Below are 17,670 nucleotides of genomic sequence, written 5' to 3' on the forward strand. Positions count from 1 at the left end.
ATAAGCCTACAGTACCTGGTATTCCCAGGCGATCTCCCATCCAAGTGCTAACCAGGCCTGACCCTGCTTAACTTCTGAGATCATGGTATAAGCCTACAGTACCCGGTATTCCCAGGCGATCTCCCATCCAAGTGCTAACCAGGCCTGACCCTGCTTAGATTCAGAGATCATGGTATAAGCCTACAGCACCCAGTATTCCCAGGCGGTCTCCCATCCAAGTGCTAACCAGGCCTGACCCTGCTTAGCTTCTGAGATCATGGTATAAGCCTACAGCACCTGGTATTCCCGGGCGGTCTCCCATCCAAGTACTAACCAGGCCTGACCCTGCTTAGCTTCTGAGATCAGATGAGATCAGGTATGTGCAGGACATCTGGTCTAGATGCCTTGAAAAAGGAATTAGGCCAGTTTATGGAGAAATACCCATCCTGGCTTTTAACCTGTGATGGACATGTGCAACTTCCTGGTTTTAGAAGTTATCTAAGAATGCCTACCTAAGAATGCCAGGCGCAAGGAAGTGGCAACAGGATGCAGGTATCTGGCTGTCTGGTGCGGCTCCCTGAGGCATCTGGTGGATCACTGTGAGACTCAAGAAGCTGGACTAGACGGGCCCTTGGCCTGATCCAGTGGGGCTGTTATGTTCTTATAACACTCCACTTTCCTATGCAGTGTTCATAGCGGTGTACAGTAAACAAAGGATTGAACGCTGGGGAAAAAAGTGTTAAAAACCATTTGAATCAAACCAAACCACAGAAGCCAGGAAAACATCTCTAGAGCCAGTAAGGACATGGCTGTCTGAGTTGTAACATCACCACAAGAGTCTTGCCCATGCAGTGGCGTCACCGGGTGCTGGAGACCAGCGTGTCACCTCCATGATGGTCCTCCTCCCATACAGCGGGCTGGACAACACCTTAGGCGGTGGGCCTGATGTTGCATCATTCATTGCCTTGCCCCCACTGGTTTTTTGGCGATAACTTTTGATAGAATAGAGCTATTTCATCGTGGCTTCTTTCACTGCAATCCGCATGAAATTACACGTCGATATATAACATGATGGTATTATTCGAAAATACAAAGATTTTAAAAAATTTTGGCCAGTAATGGTGTAAACCCCCCCCCCCCCAAAGATCCTGAGTATTCCTGGAGATATTTCAATAGCATTATGGCTTCATGATGACCATTCCTTTGTCAGGCAAACGGACAGATTAACAGTCCCAGAGCAAATGTTTCAGGTTCCCCCCCCCCCAACAGGGGCTAGGTGTGTTCAATGAGACACCCATCAGAGCTCAGGGAAGGCAGCACCTCCAAATGTGAGCAGAAAAACAATGTTATACCTAAAACCTGCCTTTAAGTCATTCCCAAGCACTGATTTTTCTTTTGCTCCTTAAGAAGGGTTCTTCACATCAGCAGCTAGGCAGTAGTCATCTTGCTCTCTCTCTCTCTCCCCCCCCCCTCACTGTTCTACTGGAAATTCCTTATGGTAGAAGCATTTAAAAATGAAATGGAGCAGAGTTTTCCTAGGATTTCCATGTAACTTTATTTAAACATTGACAATACCAGAGTTTGTGGTTTTCAGCATTGGCTAAGTGTGTGCGGGTCTTTTTCCTATCGTAATCAGATGCAGAAAGCTAGCTGTGCCTTTGAGCCTCTCTTACTGCCAGGAAATCTAAAAAAAAAAAAGGGAGGCGGGGCACAAGGTAGACACACCCACGTTAGGCTGAAACCAACATCGTTCTGGCAGCTTGGCTTCAACCCCCCAACCCCCCCCCAAAACACATTTCATTATCGCAAGATCAGAACTCTCTTTTAAATTGAACAGGACAAGTTTTAGTTGCATTGGGACACAGTAAATTTTTTCCCAACAGGACCAACAGTCATTAAAAAGGCGATTCAGCCTTCCACTGGACAAGATGATTAGACAGTAGTGCAAATTCTGCAACGTTTCAGTGGGGGTCCCTCACCTCCGGGTGGGGGAACCCCTTGTGGCAGGACGGGGAGAAGACATGAAGGAACCCCCCCTTCCTTTTAACACTGAAGGGTTAACAAAGGAGGCACAGAGGACACCTCAGCTCTGTCTCCCCTAAACCAGCAACCAGCCTTTGCCCCTAGAATAACTCTGATGAACAGACATCAATCTCAAATCTCTTCCGCAGGAGGCTACACAGGAGCCAATGAATACAGACCAGCTGCTATTTAAAAATAAAAAATAATCAAGCTAGCAGAGTGAAAAGGGAAAACACAATGCTGCTTTAAATTTATGAAAGAAGCCCAGAACAGTGAAAAGATCATCCATCTCCAAGGGGACTGTCATGTGCCTTTCTTAAATTCATCACGTCACCAACCACCTATACGTTCCCATCCAAAGGGATGATTCAAACAGGTGTTTTCGAACACCCAGGCAGAGCGCCAAGAGGAAAAAAAGTTTTAAAAGTCACGTTTTAAAATCGAAATTAAAATGTAAACGCCCTTCGGCTTAGCGTTTCAGAGCAGCCAGCTTCAGTCGGGGGAAAACACATCTGATTTTTTAGACACAGGACTCCAAACCGGTTAAAACTTGGCGCGATGAACACCCTGGTGCTGTTACGCTCAAAGGTCGCCCCACCAGGGCACACGTTCAAGAGACATCGGGGGACAAAGATTTGGTTGGGGGAAGAATATCCCACTCTTAGGACTGATGCACTGAGAGGGGGAGACGCACTTTCCACAAAAGGTTTTAAAATTAACAATGAATTTTGCAAAAAGTGATTGGGGGGGGGAGAATTAAAGGGAAACACCAGCATCAACATTACAGAAAATTCTTTTCTTCCAATCGGCTCCTCCTTGGATGTCACCCAAACCCAAGAGACATCAGTCGAGTCGGCGTGCAACGAAGCTCGCGAGCTATGTATAGCTGAAGGTTGAAAAGGGTTCCTGTCCTTGGATTGCACAATGGCCGAAACGCACTCGGCTCCTGAGGTTCTCGCAGGGATGACGTAGCAGCAGGCAGTTCAAAGAGGATTAGTGTCCCTCCCCCCTTTAGATCTGCAGGCAACGTCTCTCAACGCCCACCAGAAGTTGGTGCTAGTCAGAGTTCCATTTCCCAGCAGCAGTGCCCAACTTCCTGAGCCACCTCTCCCTCACCGCCACCACCACACTGGTCCTCACCCTGGGGCGCCACCTCCCCTCCTCCCCGACGTCCTGAAGGAGCAAGCGACCGCCAAGTCCCCCTCCCCACTCCTGGTGGCTAGTTTTGCTTTTGGCTAGGAGGTTTCCAGAGGTGGGGGGGAGCACTCACGGGAGCAGGAACGGCTTGCGGTTTCCCCGGCTACTGAGGGGGCATTAAGTTTTTCCCTTGGCCTCAAGCCTGCTCCTTGTCGGCCCTCCATAGTCGCTCCTTGACCTCCAGCGGCAAGGTGTTGAAGAGGTCCTCCTCCACCACCAGCCCGCTGCGCTTCAGCAGGGGGCAGTCGCCCAGCTCCACCGGTAGGCACTCCAAGCGGTTCCCCCGCAGCTCGATCTGGGACAGGTTCGTCAGCTCGCCCACCCGGGACGGCAGCGACTGCAAGATGTTGTTGCCCAGGTGCAAAGTCCGAAGCTTCCTACACTGGAAGAGCTCTGCGGGAAGGCTCTCAATCTGGTGGGAGAAGGGACAGAAACGGGGGAGAAGGCGTTAACGCAAATCATACGTGTGCTCCCGTGACTGGCTTCCAGGGACGACACGCCAAAAGCACGCATTAAACCAGGGGTGTCAAACACATTTCATACAGCAGGATGAATAGCATTCATGACGCCTGCTGCAGGCTGGAAGTGATGTCATTAGGCAGGAAGTGATGTCATTAAGCAGGAAGTGATGTCATTAGTCATTACTACAAATAAGCACTTTTTCCTCACTTAGGAACTCATGCGCTGCAAATGACCGAAGAGCAAAAAAACAGATCTTGACCAACATTTTCAAGATACAGAGGAGCCAAGCGGGCTGCCCATTGAGCGGTGGCACCTCAGCCTGGCTCTGCAGCTGAGAACAGCTGATTGTGGTGCTGGGAGAGCGCAAGGGCTTAAAAAAAATAGCTTGTGGGGGCCATGTCTGGTCCATGGGGGTTAGGTTTGACACCCCTGCTTTAAACTACCCACAGGACCAGGACCTGTAAACCTCTGCTACTTATATCTCCTTCCCTGCGTCACTCATCACAGTATATTTTCCAGTGGCTATATACTGAAGTCTCCCTTGTGTCTCTCTCTGGAGATTGGGAGCCCCTCGGAGCAGGGAACCATTTTTTCCCCATTCATTCTGCTAAGTAAACCGCTTTGTTGAAATGAAACAAACCTTTCTTATTCTACCAAACGCAGTGATGGTTCTATAGAACGACCTCCCAGCATTGGTTTTTAAAAAGCTTCTAGCTCTCGTGACCGAGGCTGGACGTAGTCCAAGCTTTAACAAAATTCATAACGGTTTAGCAGTTTAAGAACTGGAAGATCCAGGTTAGTCCATGCTTTAACAAAATCCAAAATGGTTTAGCAGTTTTCGAGACCTGGAAGATCCAGGCTCAAACCCCCCCGCTCAGCCACACAGCTTTCTGGGCGACTTGAGGCCAGTCACCGTCTCTCAGCCTCACCTATCTCACAGGGTTGTTGCGAGGACAAAAGGAGGAGAGGAACTGTGTACACCACTTGGAGATCCGTGGAGAAAGGCTGGTATAAAAATGTGAAAAAGTACCGTACCAAGCAATATAAAATCCTGGAGCAATAAAGCTGGTCTGGATTCTTCAAGCTACGTTAAATTCCCACTCCAGTTCGTTTCATGAACCTGCCAGTATCCCTGAAGGTTAGCGACTCGCAATAAGTCAGCCTGAAGTGCCAAGGCTTCCTCCTTCTAGAGGAAGGAAGCCTTGTATCCAAACCCTTTTGTTTTACAACTCCTAGCATTTTAGGAATTCATCAATCTCTGTAGAGCTGGGGGGGGGGGAGAAGAGGGAACAGCTCCATTCAACTTACATTTGTTTCTAATTCATGTTTTTAATTCATGTTTGGCAGATTTTTTCCCAGTGAAGACAACAAGGAACATAAACTACTTATCCCTGTATTGGTCTGCAGAACTCACTGCCACTTTGGTCACTAGTTTGGATGACTTTGAAGGACAGATTGTCCCTCCATGAGTTGTCCTCTCAACAGCTATTAGACATGAGAGTTATATGCTACCTCTCAGTGGCAAGGCGTCTCCGAAAATCAGTTGCAGGAGACAGGAGACGGGGATGCCTCTCTCTCTTACCTAGAGGCTTCCAAGAGACAGCTTGTGGGTTATTGTGTAAAACAGTGCTTCGGCCTGATTCAACAAAGCTGCTATTCAGTTCACACGGCCACACTATCCCGTCTCAGAAAGGCAGCAGCGTGTCCAAGGGAGACAAAAATATGTGTTTGTTTTTTTTTTGGGGGGGGGGTTTCTTTTAGCAGGTAAAAATGAAACAAAATAGTCATCCTTGGCTCTCAGGGGCTTCTGGGTGCACAAGTGAAACTTCTACTTTAACTTAATGACCGTTTTCTTTTGTTTGTTTTAATGGTACCACAAGGATCTTGTTGTTTTAGACACAGCTTACCCTTTGGGGAGTTCTCTCCATCAAAGAGCCTTCCTGAGAAAAACAAGCCATCATGGAAAAAGAAAAACAAGGAGGCACCTCCAGGGGCAGAAACAAGCAAGACGACAGGAAACGAAGGAAGCAGGCTGTTAATTATTCCTTGTAGCCTCGGCTATCCAAGCGGCCGTTTGGTTGCCATAGAACTAACAAGATCAGATCATTACTTCCAAGAAACTGACACAGACTGAATGAGAAATGGAGATGCCGGCCTTTGGCGTTCTGATCCGAACAGCTGGCTAAAGGCGTCACCGAGGAAACCAAAATTCTAGGATCCGAATAAAATTAAGCAAAAACCACGTGTCTCACACACACACACACAGAGCCAAAAGTGTAGTTAAAGTTTCAAAGAAAGCCAAATAGGCCAGCGGCTGTATTCCCAAGAGTTGATGTCACACGGCAACCCCAAAGCCGAGCTACAGATCCGAAACAACCTGGTTCAAATCTTGCTTCTGCTATACCGACCGCCCTCCCCCACTCAGTGTCCATCTTCTCCATCTGCAATTTTTGTTGACAACCTTCAGTCTCGAAAGACTATGGTATTGCGCTCTGAATGGTGGTTCTGGAACAGCGTCTAGTGTGGCTGAAAAGGCCGATTCGGGAGTGACAATCCCTTCCGCACTGGGAGCAAGTGCAGTCTGTCCCTGGTCTGTCTCCCTGGCTGTGGGCCTTCCTTCTTTGCCTCAGACTGTTGGCAAAGTGTCTCTTCAAACTGGGAAAGGCCATGCTGCACAGCCTGCCTCCAAGCGGAATGCTCAGAGGCCAGGGTTTCCCCCCTGTTGAGGTCCACTCCTAAGGCCACTCCATCTGCAATATGGGTATAATAATTACAGTGCAACACCTTGCCTGTCAACTCAAGCCCCGTCGGGTTCAGAAGGGCTTACTCCCGAGTATGTACGTGCATCTTGGACTGCAGCTTTAATTAACTCACACCACTGTGGCAAGGGTAACGTTGAGGTAATGTACGTGAAGTGCTTTGCACACTCAGGACATGTTATACAGATGGACCTCAACATCTGCGGGGCAACCTGTTCCTGGACCCCCTGTGGATACTGAGATCACGGATAAACAAATCCACTGGTTTTGGTCCATAGGACTTTTGGACATGACTGGAGACAGTCTCTGTTCAGAGGACCACAGAGCCTCAGAAAAGCCTTCAGAGGTGCTCCAGAGGGAGCCCTATAGATGCAATCCTCTGCAGGACTCCCCCCCCCATCCTCCACGCCCATTATCTTGCTTTTACAGATGCTACAAGAAGAATGGGACATGCAGGCAGACAGCCTGCACACTGGGGGAGGAGACTAAGCGAACGTTAAGCCTGGAAAGACCCTGTTGGAGAGAAAGGCCTCTCCTTCCTTGGCAAGATGTAGGGGCTGAGGAAAGAGAGGATGGGGGGCAACTTTCTAGCCAGTCCAGGCTGATAGCTATGCGTGTCTATTTAAGAGGAAAAAAAATCGCCAAGAGCAGCAGGAACATAACACTACTATTAACCATGACCCCCATCACAGAACAACGGGCAAGTTTTGGAGTCCAGCGCGACTCCTTCCTAAGCTGGGAGGTTAAACAAAGGCAGTGGAGGTAGAGGGAAAGGAAACCCGAGAGAGCACTGGCACAGGGCAGGAGAACGATAGGGACCCGCCTGCAATATGCGGCAGTCTTAAGACGGTGATTCCGGAGGCAGGCAAATTAAGCGAGGTTTGTGCCAACGCAGACGTCTCAGGTTGCACCAAAGCACACCGGGTGCAGAAGCTGGCGTTCTCCCTTGGAAAATATAAAACGCCAGCAGTTATGCTGGCTGCTAGCGCACAGGCCCCTGGAACACAGAAGCAGAGTACTAAATGTGGCAGTTCATTTATTAGCAAAATGGGAGTTTTCTTTTAGATGATGTACAGGGATCAAAGCACTTCAAAAATGGAGAAATGTTACCTGGAGGGTGGCGGCAAATCCCCTGGCAAATCCCATCGTTAGGTATTCGGTCATTGCCCATCACTTCCAGGATAAAAGCCTCACAGCCAAACTATACACAATGGCAAACGCGCAGCTATCATACAGGACGACAACTATAGGTCTGCAACCAGCTTGAACGATCATACAGCTCTTTCCGAGCACGTAAAGTGCTCCACGACAAAGGCGCGTCTTATTGGAGCTTTATTGCAGCTGGAAAAAGCCAGCAAGAGTTGGGTTGGCTTGCCTGAGGCCATTGAGAAATTCGTGGTAGACGTGAGATTCGATTTTAAGTGGCAGGCAGGATTCGGAAGGGGCAGCGGGAACTGGGCAGATCCCAGAGAAAAGGATTTTAGGGGGGGGGAGGGAAGAGAACAAAGTCGCTTTTGGGACCCTTCCCTTCTCCACTGATGATAATTCGATACGATCACTGGATCATAGTTTCTATGAATTATGATATATAAGATTATACAGGCTTACATAATAATGCGAAAGATAGTTTTCAGACAGTATAGGCAAACGCTTTCTGAGATTGCAGGAAATTTCTGGCTCCAAGGTCCCCTTTTTGGACCCCCCCATCCCCCTTTCTTGGACCCTGGTGAGATAAGAAAATGTAAGATCCTAGGAAATTTTGGGACCCCCTCCTTTAGCTCCTGGGCCCTTTTTATGACCTCAGGCCTGGGTACGATGTACCCCCTGCAGCTCTCTCTGTGGATCCTGGACCCCAGGCACCAGTTACCAAGGTGCAGAATCCAAGCTTCTGACAATAAAGGGCTCTGATCACCCACAGACAAACCCTCCTAGACCAGATTGACCTGAAGAGTTGGAGCCCAACACGCCAGGAACCTTGTTCCCTGAACTGCCTGTCCCCCCCCCCCGAGGCAGAGAGGGGATGGGACGCTTGACTCTCTGGGCGCAAAGGCTGCCCTTTTAAGGATCCTCACTCTACAATAGTGAGGTGCAGCCCAGTGGGGACGTTGGGGCCAGGACACCTAAGAGGGTTCAGTTGGAAATGGGAACTCCCTTGAAGCAGCTCGGCTGGCGATGCCGTTCCGCTCCTTGACGGCAGCCAAAATAGGACATGTTCCAGGGCAGAGGGAAGGTTGCCGCAGGCTGTTCTGGGAAAACCCTTGCAGAGCCGTACCGAACAAAGAGCCTCCCATCCTTCAAGCTGCTTGTGTGTTTGAAGATGTGGATTCAGGTCCTGTCAAAACCCAGAAGATTCTGGGAGGCCTGCCTGCTCTGCAGACCTAGACCATTATCCCCCCCCCCACAACAATACCAGGCTCACACCCACCTATAGCTCCCACCCTCCCCTTTGTGTTGTAAGCACCAAAGCCTGTCGCTACACACCCAAAAAATAAACAGTGCTGTGTGACTGCGATGCCAAAAACATGGCTGTCAAGGCAAAGAACAAAAGGTTCTCAAACTTCTTAGTCCCTGGACTCCTTTACACTCCTAAACAGTTTCGGGGCGTCCCCCCAGCACATACAAAGAATCTCAGGGAGCCCCAGAGCAATCTGAAGACTTCCTTCTAATGAAGGGTTTGAGACAGACTCTTCTCAGAGGCTTGGTGCAGAAAAACCTTACAGTGACTGCCAGTTCCCAAATCAGCTAGGGGCATAGAGCCCCCCAGCCCTTCTAAGTCTTAAACAGAGTTCAGAGCATGGAAAGATCCAACATGAACTTCCACTCATCCCTAGGGCAACCCAGAGTTTAGCCAGAGGAGAAAGCACTAGCTTTTGTCTAATCATTCTGACATCACCACTCTTGACTAGTTTTCCCCTACTACCCAACTGCAGGCAAGACGAATGGATGCAAGAGAGAAAATTTAAAAAAACAACAACACAGAATAAGTATTTTGTTCATTCGGTTGGCATCTGTCCCTCCAAAAAAAAAAAAAACCAAACTGGTGAACTACAGCTATGAGATAAGGGTATAATTAGTCTGTGGAACTCCTTGCCACAGGAAGTGGTGATGGCATCCAGCCTAGATGCCTTTAAAAGGGAATTGGACAGATTTCTCAAAAAAATGCCCATCACACATTACAAGCCGTGATGGTTTGTGCAACCTCCTGGCTCTAGAATAGGCTATGTCTGAATGCCAGATGTAAGGCAGGGCGCCAGGATGCAGGTCTCTTGTGGTCTTGCGTGCGCCTTGAGGTACCTGGTGGGCCACAGGAAGCTGGACTAGGTGGGCCTCTGGCCTGATGCAGCCGGGCTCTTCTTATATTAAGTGGTGACTCCCCAGCCAAGAGCTTCGAAAGGAAACTGCTGGTGCAACTTTGGAAACTGGCAAATGTTACAGGTGCTGGAAGGCTTCTTTCTATGTGATAGCTCATGATGGCCAAGTCAACCTTTGGTTGATTAATTTGAGCAAGGAGGGGATTAGTTTTTAGAAGTCTACCCTTACCAAAAAAGGCAAGAAAGGATACCCAACCCAAATGCCTGACCCCCCTTGGGTTTTCTTACCCGGTTGGCTGTCACAGCCAGATTTTGCAGGTTCTGCAACAACCCGATGTCCGCTGGTATGGAAGTCAAGAGGTTGTGGCTGAGATCCAAGTACCGGAGCTTGCGGCAATAGAAGAGCTGCGTGGGGATCTTCTCGATCTTGTTGCGGTTCAGGTAAAGGCGCTCCAGGTTGGTGAGGTTGCCGATCTGCATGGGGATGTAGGCGATGTGGTTGTACCACAGCTTAAGGCACGTGAGACGGTGCAGGTGCTGGAAGCTGATGATCTCCTCGATGGTCTTGAGGTTGTTGTCCTTGAGGTCGATCTCTTGGAGGTTGTGGAGGCTGAAGATGGAGTGCGGGATGCGTTCCAAGTCGCAGCGGATGAGCTCCAGTTCCGTCAGGTTGACCATCTTCTTCAGGCTGTTGAGGACAATCAGCTTGGTGCCCTCGTTGTTAATGGAGAGCTTCTGGAGGTGCACGCCGACGTCCGTCACCACTTGCGGCAGCTTGGTCAAGTTACTCTTTAGCCGCAGAACCTTGAGCCGCTTCAGCTCCCGCAGGCCGTCGATCACAATGTAGCGGTTGTTCTCGGCACTCAGGTTGCCCGTCAGGTGGAGCTCTTCCAAAGTCTTCAGGCTGTAAATCCACAGCGGTATCTCCTTGATGTCCGTGAATTTGATGTGCAAGGATTTCAAGTTTTCCCTTAAGAAGGCAAGAGCCGGAGCCTCTATTTTGGCAGCCGTGTGGTACAACCACAACTCCTTGAGGCTCGTGAGCTGAGCAATGCTGGGTGGGATCGTGACGTCGGGAATGAGCTCCAGCTTCAAGACCTCCAGCTCAAGGAGGTCGAAGACGGTGTCCGGAATGCCGCTGAGCATGAAGAGGTGGAGCTCCAACTTGTCCTGGGAGTTTTTGGTAATCCTTTGGCGCAGTTTCTCCAAGGTCCACTCGTTGTTGAGGTTCAGCTGCCTGAGCTTGTTCTCGCTCACCTCGGAGAGGAAGACGGCAAAGCGCTTGGAATAGAGGGGGTCGTACTGGTCAATGAGGTGCAGCATGAAGGCAAAGTCATTCTTCACGTCGGGAATGTCGCTGTAGCTACTCTCCTCCCGGATGGATTCGAAGGAGTACTTCTTCAGAGACCTCCGGAGCATCCACCAGAGGGTGTACATGCAGATCAAGCCGTAGAAGATGACCAGGCTGATGTAGAAGGAAGCCAGGATCTTGAAGAGGGTGGCCAGAGGGTGGGCACAACGGTATAACCGGTAGCCGGTCAGGCTCTCGATGTCCACCTTGCAGTCTACGTCAAACGTAATGTTGTTGACATAATAGACGGTGTAGCAAATGATGAGAATGAATTTTATCACTTTGATTATGGTCTGCCTCATATAGAGGCGGTACACTATATCTCCTTCCTCCACGTGCATGCGGAACTTCTTGACCTTCTCAAAGAGGGCCTTGGCCTGCTCCCCTTCTTTCTTGTCCAAGACGCCGTTTTCAGTCCTGTCCACAATCCCTTGCTCAATCCGCGACTTCGTCCTCTGCAGCATTGGGGCAGTGGCTTCCACGTCCTCGCTTACGGTGGAGGACTTTTTGTCCATGGAACCGTTCATCTTCCCAAAGGCCGGCTTGGGGTCGCTCTCCTCCACCACCGTCTCGGAGAGCGCCCTCGTGGTCCAAGGAGAGTCAAAGCACTTCAGCAGAATGGAGACAAAATGCTCCAGCTTGGAGCTGGTCCTCGGGAACTTGAACCAAAAATTGCTGCAAGCCAAAAAGATGAGGGTGTGTAGCAGCACCAGGTAAGGGAAGTACTTGGCAAACCAGTGAAGGCGGTTTTCGTAGCACACGGCATCCACGTAATTGTACTGGTGCCTGTCGAGATTATATTCGATCCCTTTCGGACCCGCTTTCGGAGGGGGCATTAGGGAAGAATTGTAAGACCTCAAGTCCGGGCTTGCAGCTGTCCAGTCCTGGGAGGAGTCGTTGCAAGCATCTTTGGTGACCCATTTGCAAGGCAAGCAAATCATTTTGTCCTGGGTGACCTGCAGCGTCCCTCCGAACACCGCGATCATCAGCATCACTATGGAGATGTAATCCGTAAAGACGTCCCACCAGGGCTTGAGGATGCGGTATGCGGGCTGGGTGTCGGCAAAATAGCGCAATTCGGTGACCGGAATCATGGCTCACCTGAGGAGGAGGAGGAAGACAGATGTTAGCAGCTAAGAAAGTATTGACTGTTTCAACGACAAGGAACTCAGGATTACATCAAGACAAAAGCGGGGAGAAGGCAGCAATACACAACTGTTTTACAACAAATTCGAGTCATGTTCAAGGCGTAGAACTGCGCTCCCTCCCCCTCAGTGGTCCATTCTGCAGCATGTTATCCCTTAAACCACAGGGGTGTTTTTGTTCTTGCCATTCACCCTACAACAGCACTCATTCCCTTGTGGTCCCCAAACTTTTCCCTTGATCTACAGGGCCATTGGCCACGGCTTCCCATTAGGGCTACAATCCTGTATATTGTTCCAGATTGCTTTTCACGAGGTTTTTGGCCAGGATTCCACAGTTCCCCCAGGGAGCCACGGCTCACAGTTTAGGAACAACTGCCCTGTGCCCTCCAGACATCTCCATCAACCCAGACGTTTTTGGAAGAAGGAGCCACAGCTAAACAGCTTTGCACTCAGAAGGTCCCAAACCCTGGCATCCCCAAACAAGCCATGGGACCTTTTCCAGAACAAACATTACCTGAGTCACACCATTAGGCTGCACTCACTAATTTCCAGCCACCCTGGCTTTTCCCTTCTCTTCCCCATGCCCAGCTTTCCAGTGCGCTGTGCTACTTGTGTCGAAAGAGCCTCTCCTACCTCTCCCCGCTCCGTTGCTGGGCAAGAAATGACGGTTTCAAGCACCGTGAATTCTCTCTAGGAATCCAAATTCTCTTCAACTCTTAAACTGTGCAGGAAACAAAGCACTTGGGAGCTTTCTGGCGCCCTTCTCAGGAACTTGTTTTCCCAAGTTCCTAACTTTTGCAAACCTCCGGCGTTCAACAGGTACGCAGAATGCTCGCCACGAAAATGGAGCTATCTAATTTTGGCTTCAGTCCTATCAGGACTCGAGGCTCGAGTTTGCTAGCAGAAAGATAGATTTTGCATGGCGTGCTGATTTCCAGAGCCTCTGGCCACCACTGTTCGCAGCCGGCGTCACGGAAAAGCGGCTCGGAGGCTTTCAAGCCTTGCTAGTCTTGGTCAATATTCGTCAAACTCCCCTAATTGGCTCCCAAACAAGCCTGTGGTGGCAACAGTTCTGCTCCGTGGCTTGGACGTCTTGCAGAAACAGAGCAAGCTACCCTTTACAAGAAAACTAGTGCTCCCTGCGCTCACTGCAGAGTTAGTACAGTAAATTGCCTGAATTTGCTCTCGGGACTGCTCCTTGCCCTACAGAAGCTATGCTTGCCAGTTATTCTACGGCTCAGAGGCAGAAATGAATCAGAGGCATGACTTTCACTGACATGGGAGAGATCCATTCTGGGAAAAGCAGGAGAAAGTGAAGTACGATGGAGAAAAACCACACACACACACACACACACACACACACACACACACACACACACACACACACACACACTACCTATACTTCTTCCTCTATCAGACTAGACTCAGGCAAGACAAAAAGTAGAAAAAGGATAACAGGCCTTTGTGCCAAAAGCAATCACTCCATGACACCAGACCGTTTGCTGTTTATTTCCATTAGCTCAGAAGGGGGAGGCAATAAGGTAAGAGATTAAAATTCAAGGAGAAGTTCTCCGGCTGGCCAACCTCCCTGGGCAGGCTGGATCTCCACTGGGAGATCTGGCACCAGGAGCAAAGAACAGAGGTAGCCAAGTCTCAGGCCCTCACAAATGGCTGTCTTAAGGAATTTCGTCGCAGGGCAGATCAACCCCAGGCTGAATACAGCAGTGGTCTTCAACCTTTTTTGTTCCACGACCCCAATATATAACGAAAGCACAAGACCGGGGATCCCACTATCAATACCGCACCCCCTTCCATGACCCTATTCACCCACCCCACCCCTCTAACAGCCTCCCAGCACTGTTCACTGTAACTAAGCATTAGAGTGCAGAAAAAATTGCCATGACTAATGAACACTATTTTAGCACAATTGCTAATAACCTGAGCAGGACTGGGACACAGTCTCCTGGCACCTGAAAAGGTATACCAGATGCCTCCCCCTTTACCTAGTGGTGCTCTAGTCCAGTGGTCTTCAGCCTTTTTCATTTCTCTAAGTTGCCATGGCCCCACAACCAAGGCTCTGCAAACCCATGGGGGTCCCGACCCCAAGATTGAAGAATGCTGGACTAGAGCACTGGTTCCCAACCCGTGGTCCACAAGACTCTAAGAAGTGGTCTGCAAGGTCTCAGGAAAAAAAAACAAATATACATTTCAATCACTTCCAGTGTCTCGCCAATTGTGGGGGGTGTAGTCCATGGGGGGGGAACACTTACTCAGGAGATGCTCCCCCACGGACCAACAGAGAGGGCAGAGACCAGACCGCCCACTGCCGCAGGTAGCAAATCCATGACAACCCCAATTTTGTCTCAGTGGCCTGCAGGCTCCTAAAGGTCAGGAACCACTGGACTAGAGGCAATTTTTTTTACAACCGCATAAAATGCTAGCAGAGGTTCTGGGGCTGCCCAAAATAGATGCTCTGGAAAGCTTGCAAACTGAGGCTCCCTGCCCCACAATTCCATATTCACACACACAAGGTCAGTGAACTTGGATTAATTACACTGAAAGTGACTGCTTATCAGGCAAGAAAAGCAGTGGTTAGAGGGCAAAAGGGTGACTCATTTAGAGGCACTCTCTTGGGGGGGTGGGGAGTTGTCACTGTTGCATCTGAGTGTAGATACAGAAACACAAAAGACAAGAGCATTACACCAGGGCTGCCACCTTTAGATCACTGCAGCCATTCGAAATATGCAAATTGTGCACTGTTGGCATCCTTCAGTCTGGGAAGACTATGGTATCGAGCTCTGAATGGTGGTTCTGGAACAGAGTGTCCTCTCCAGTGCGTGAAGCCTGGGTAAAGCAGGTATGGAAGATAGGCTGTTACCCATGCAGCAAATCCCCCCTCTCCACGTCGTTGAAATGGTCCCATGGAAAGGCAGAGGCCAATACGGTTGGTTCCAGCGGCGTCGCAGGAGTTGCCAGAACGTGACTGTGTTCAGCCATGAACTGTCTCAGGGACTCCAGCTCCTGATTTTGCCTCAAGGTTGACTCCTGAAGCCTTTTCCATAACTGGATGTAGCCACAAGGCAGTGGAGGTTTGGGATCAGAGTTTTCCTTCTCTCAGATGAGCTGCCTTCCCAGGCTGAGTCCCATCTACCCTTAGTCGCCTCTTAGGACAAGTACAGCCAAACTGGGCCTATTCTTATCCCCAGCCCCCAGGGGATCGTTGAATTGTGCAACACAAACAAAAAAAACACCACACCACCTTTTTTAAATACAAGTTCTCATAGAGACTGCCAAGGGCAGCCACTGCTCCCACAAAAGGAGTGCCTCCAAGATAGCTCCTTAAGAGATACACAAGGGTCTATTTAAAACAAGATAAGCTTTCTTTCTTTCCCTCTATTGTATTTGCATGCAAACCCACTATGATTAAATCATTCAGCACTACAATGGGATGGACAACCCTAGATAATAGCTTCACCAGGGCCAACTTACTAGGCCAGTCAACAAGCAGAGGGGAGTTTCCTGTTGACCTTGGGCACTGTTTTGTAGTGTTTTTAACTAGAACTGGGGCCAGCTGCTTTCTCCCCATCTAACCGCCCCGACTCCGGACAAATGTCGGGAACTCTCCAGGGGAAGGGTGCGAGATGAGGATTAAGATTTTATAAATTAAAAAAAAAAATGATCAGAATCCAAGTTTCCAGCCAGGACCATATTCTTTGGCTTAAATGGCACATCTAGGAGGTCAAAGGCTACCCAAGTCATTCCCCATCTGCGCCGGGATTTCCGTTTGCGATGCAGGCTCTTAAGTACAGTACATCCCTCACAAGGAGGGGAATTGAAAACAACAAGCCCAGGGGAAGGAGACAAGAGTGCCCTGGACAGGCACACAGACAGATCTCAAGAGAGCGCCTCCCAGCTCAGGGACGCTCCATCCAAAAGGCAGAAGAGCAATGCGCTTCTCTGGGTGCGAGATAAATGTTCGGACTTCAGGAATGTTCGGACACAGGACAAAAGAGCAAGGGAAGGTCTTATGTTTGTATCTCCACAATCGTCAAAGAGCTCAAGGCGGCCCTGCACAACACAGGGATTTGCCCTGGCAGTTTCCCCCATCCAGGCACTAACTGCATCCAAGCCACTGGATTCTTTGAACAACCCCGCTGCGTCATGCGCCTTCAGATTTATGCCCTGGACAGCCCGAGGGTGGCAAGGACTGCACTTTTCGGCAATTTAGAAAATGGAAAGGAAAAGAGATCCAATAAGGATTTCTTAAAAGATCAGCACTGCAACAAGAGAGGAAAGCACACAGTGTTAAAAAAAAAAAATGGAATGTGTATTTTTTACAGAGCTAAAGCGAATATTGCAATCATTCTAACAAGGATGTCATTTCCAGCCTCTAATCTGGCCCCTACGGACAAAAGGTTTCCCCAACACAGCTATAAAGCCTCATAATAAATTCCAGTGGTTGGGCAGAAGCTGAAGCAAATGTTTACGGCCTTCATGCTGTGGAGAAACCACATTTTCTCCCTGTTGGGGTGGGGGGGGAAGAGACACAGCAGTCATTTCACATGGATATGCAGTCCATGTCACCCTCCTCTCCTGCTCTCATGCATGTATGAGACTGTAAGCTCCAGTGGTATAGCTGCCCCCTCTGGCACCCAGGGGAGTGACTCCTCACGTCACACCCCCAGAAGTAATTGCAAGCTCTTTGGCCCAAGGGTCACATTGGGGTGTGTTGGCATCCTTCAGTCTCGGAAGACTATGGTATCGCACTCTGAATAGTGGTTCTGGAAAAGAGGGTCCTCTCCAGTGCGTGAAGCCTGGGTAAAGTAGATATGGAGGATAGACGGTTACCCATGCAGCAAATCCCTCCCCTCCACATGGCTGAAATGGTCCAATGGAAAGGCAGAAGCCAATACGGTTGGTTCCAGCGGCGTCGCAGGAGTTGCCAGAACGTGACTGTGTTCAGCCATGAACTGCCTCCGGATTTTGCCTCGAGGTTGACTCCTGAAGCCTTTCCCATAACTGGATGTAGCCACAAGGCAGTGGAGGTTTGGGATCAGAGTTTTCCTTCTCTCAGATGAGCTGCCTTCCCAGGCTGAGTTCCACCTACCCAGTGGCTGTTTAGTCGCCTCTTAGGACAAGTACAGCCAAACTGAGGGCCTATTCTTATCCCCAGCCCCCAGGGGAAAGCCCCCACATTGGGGTAAGGAGTGGAGAACTTAAAGTCCTCATACATCCTTGTTACTATTCCCATCCAACCTTGGATTCCAGCCCTTCAAAAATTAGCTATATAGTTTCTGCATTCTTTTTAGAATACTTTACCAGTGACAGACCTTGCCACTGTGACCCGGTGGTACACCTCCAGGGGTGCCTCCCTCCCACCTGGAGATATCCCCATGCCTCCCCCCCCAAGGCATTCTGAGGGCCAATAATAGTAACTTCTAAGA

General features: G+C 49.6%; 1 protein-coding gene and 1 pseudogene across 1 annotated transcript in view; both read right to left on the bottom strand.

Moving 5' to 3' along the window:
* Nucleotides 1–264: 264 nt before the first annotated feature.
* On the bottom strand, nt 265–383 carry LOC136635786 (5S ribosomal RNA; annotated as a pseudogene).
* A 1,148-nt stretch (nt 384–1,531) lies between these two features.
* Nucleotides 1,532–17,670, bottom strand: part of LRRC8A (leucine rich repeat containing 8 VRAC subunit A) — a 28,769-nt gene continuing 12,630 nt past the window's right edge. Inside the window, exons 3-4 of the mRNA XM_066610776.1 lie at nt 10,019–12,182; nt 1,532–3,610 (exon numbers count right to left, since the gene is read on the bottom strand). Of these exons, the coding sequence (XP_066466873.1) occupies nt 3,335–3,610; nt 10,019–12,175 (2,433 nt within the window). The 5' untranslated portion in view covers nt 12,176–12,182 and the 3' untranslated portion in view covers nt 1,532–3,334. The remainder of the gene's footprint in view (nt 3,611–10,018; nt 12,183–17,670) is intronic.

Source organism: Tiliqua scincoides, chromosome 16 (genome assembly GCF_035046505.1).
Source record: "Tiliqua scincoides isolate rTilSci1 chromosome 16, rTilSci1.hap2, whole genome shotgun sequence".
Taxonomy (NCBI): domain Eukaryota; kingdom Metazoa; phylum Chordata; class Lepidosauria; order Squamata; family Scincidae; genus Tiliqua; species Tiliqua scincoides.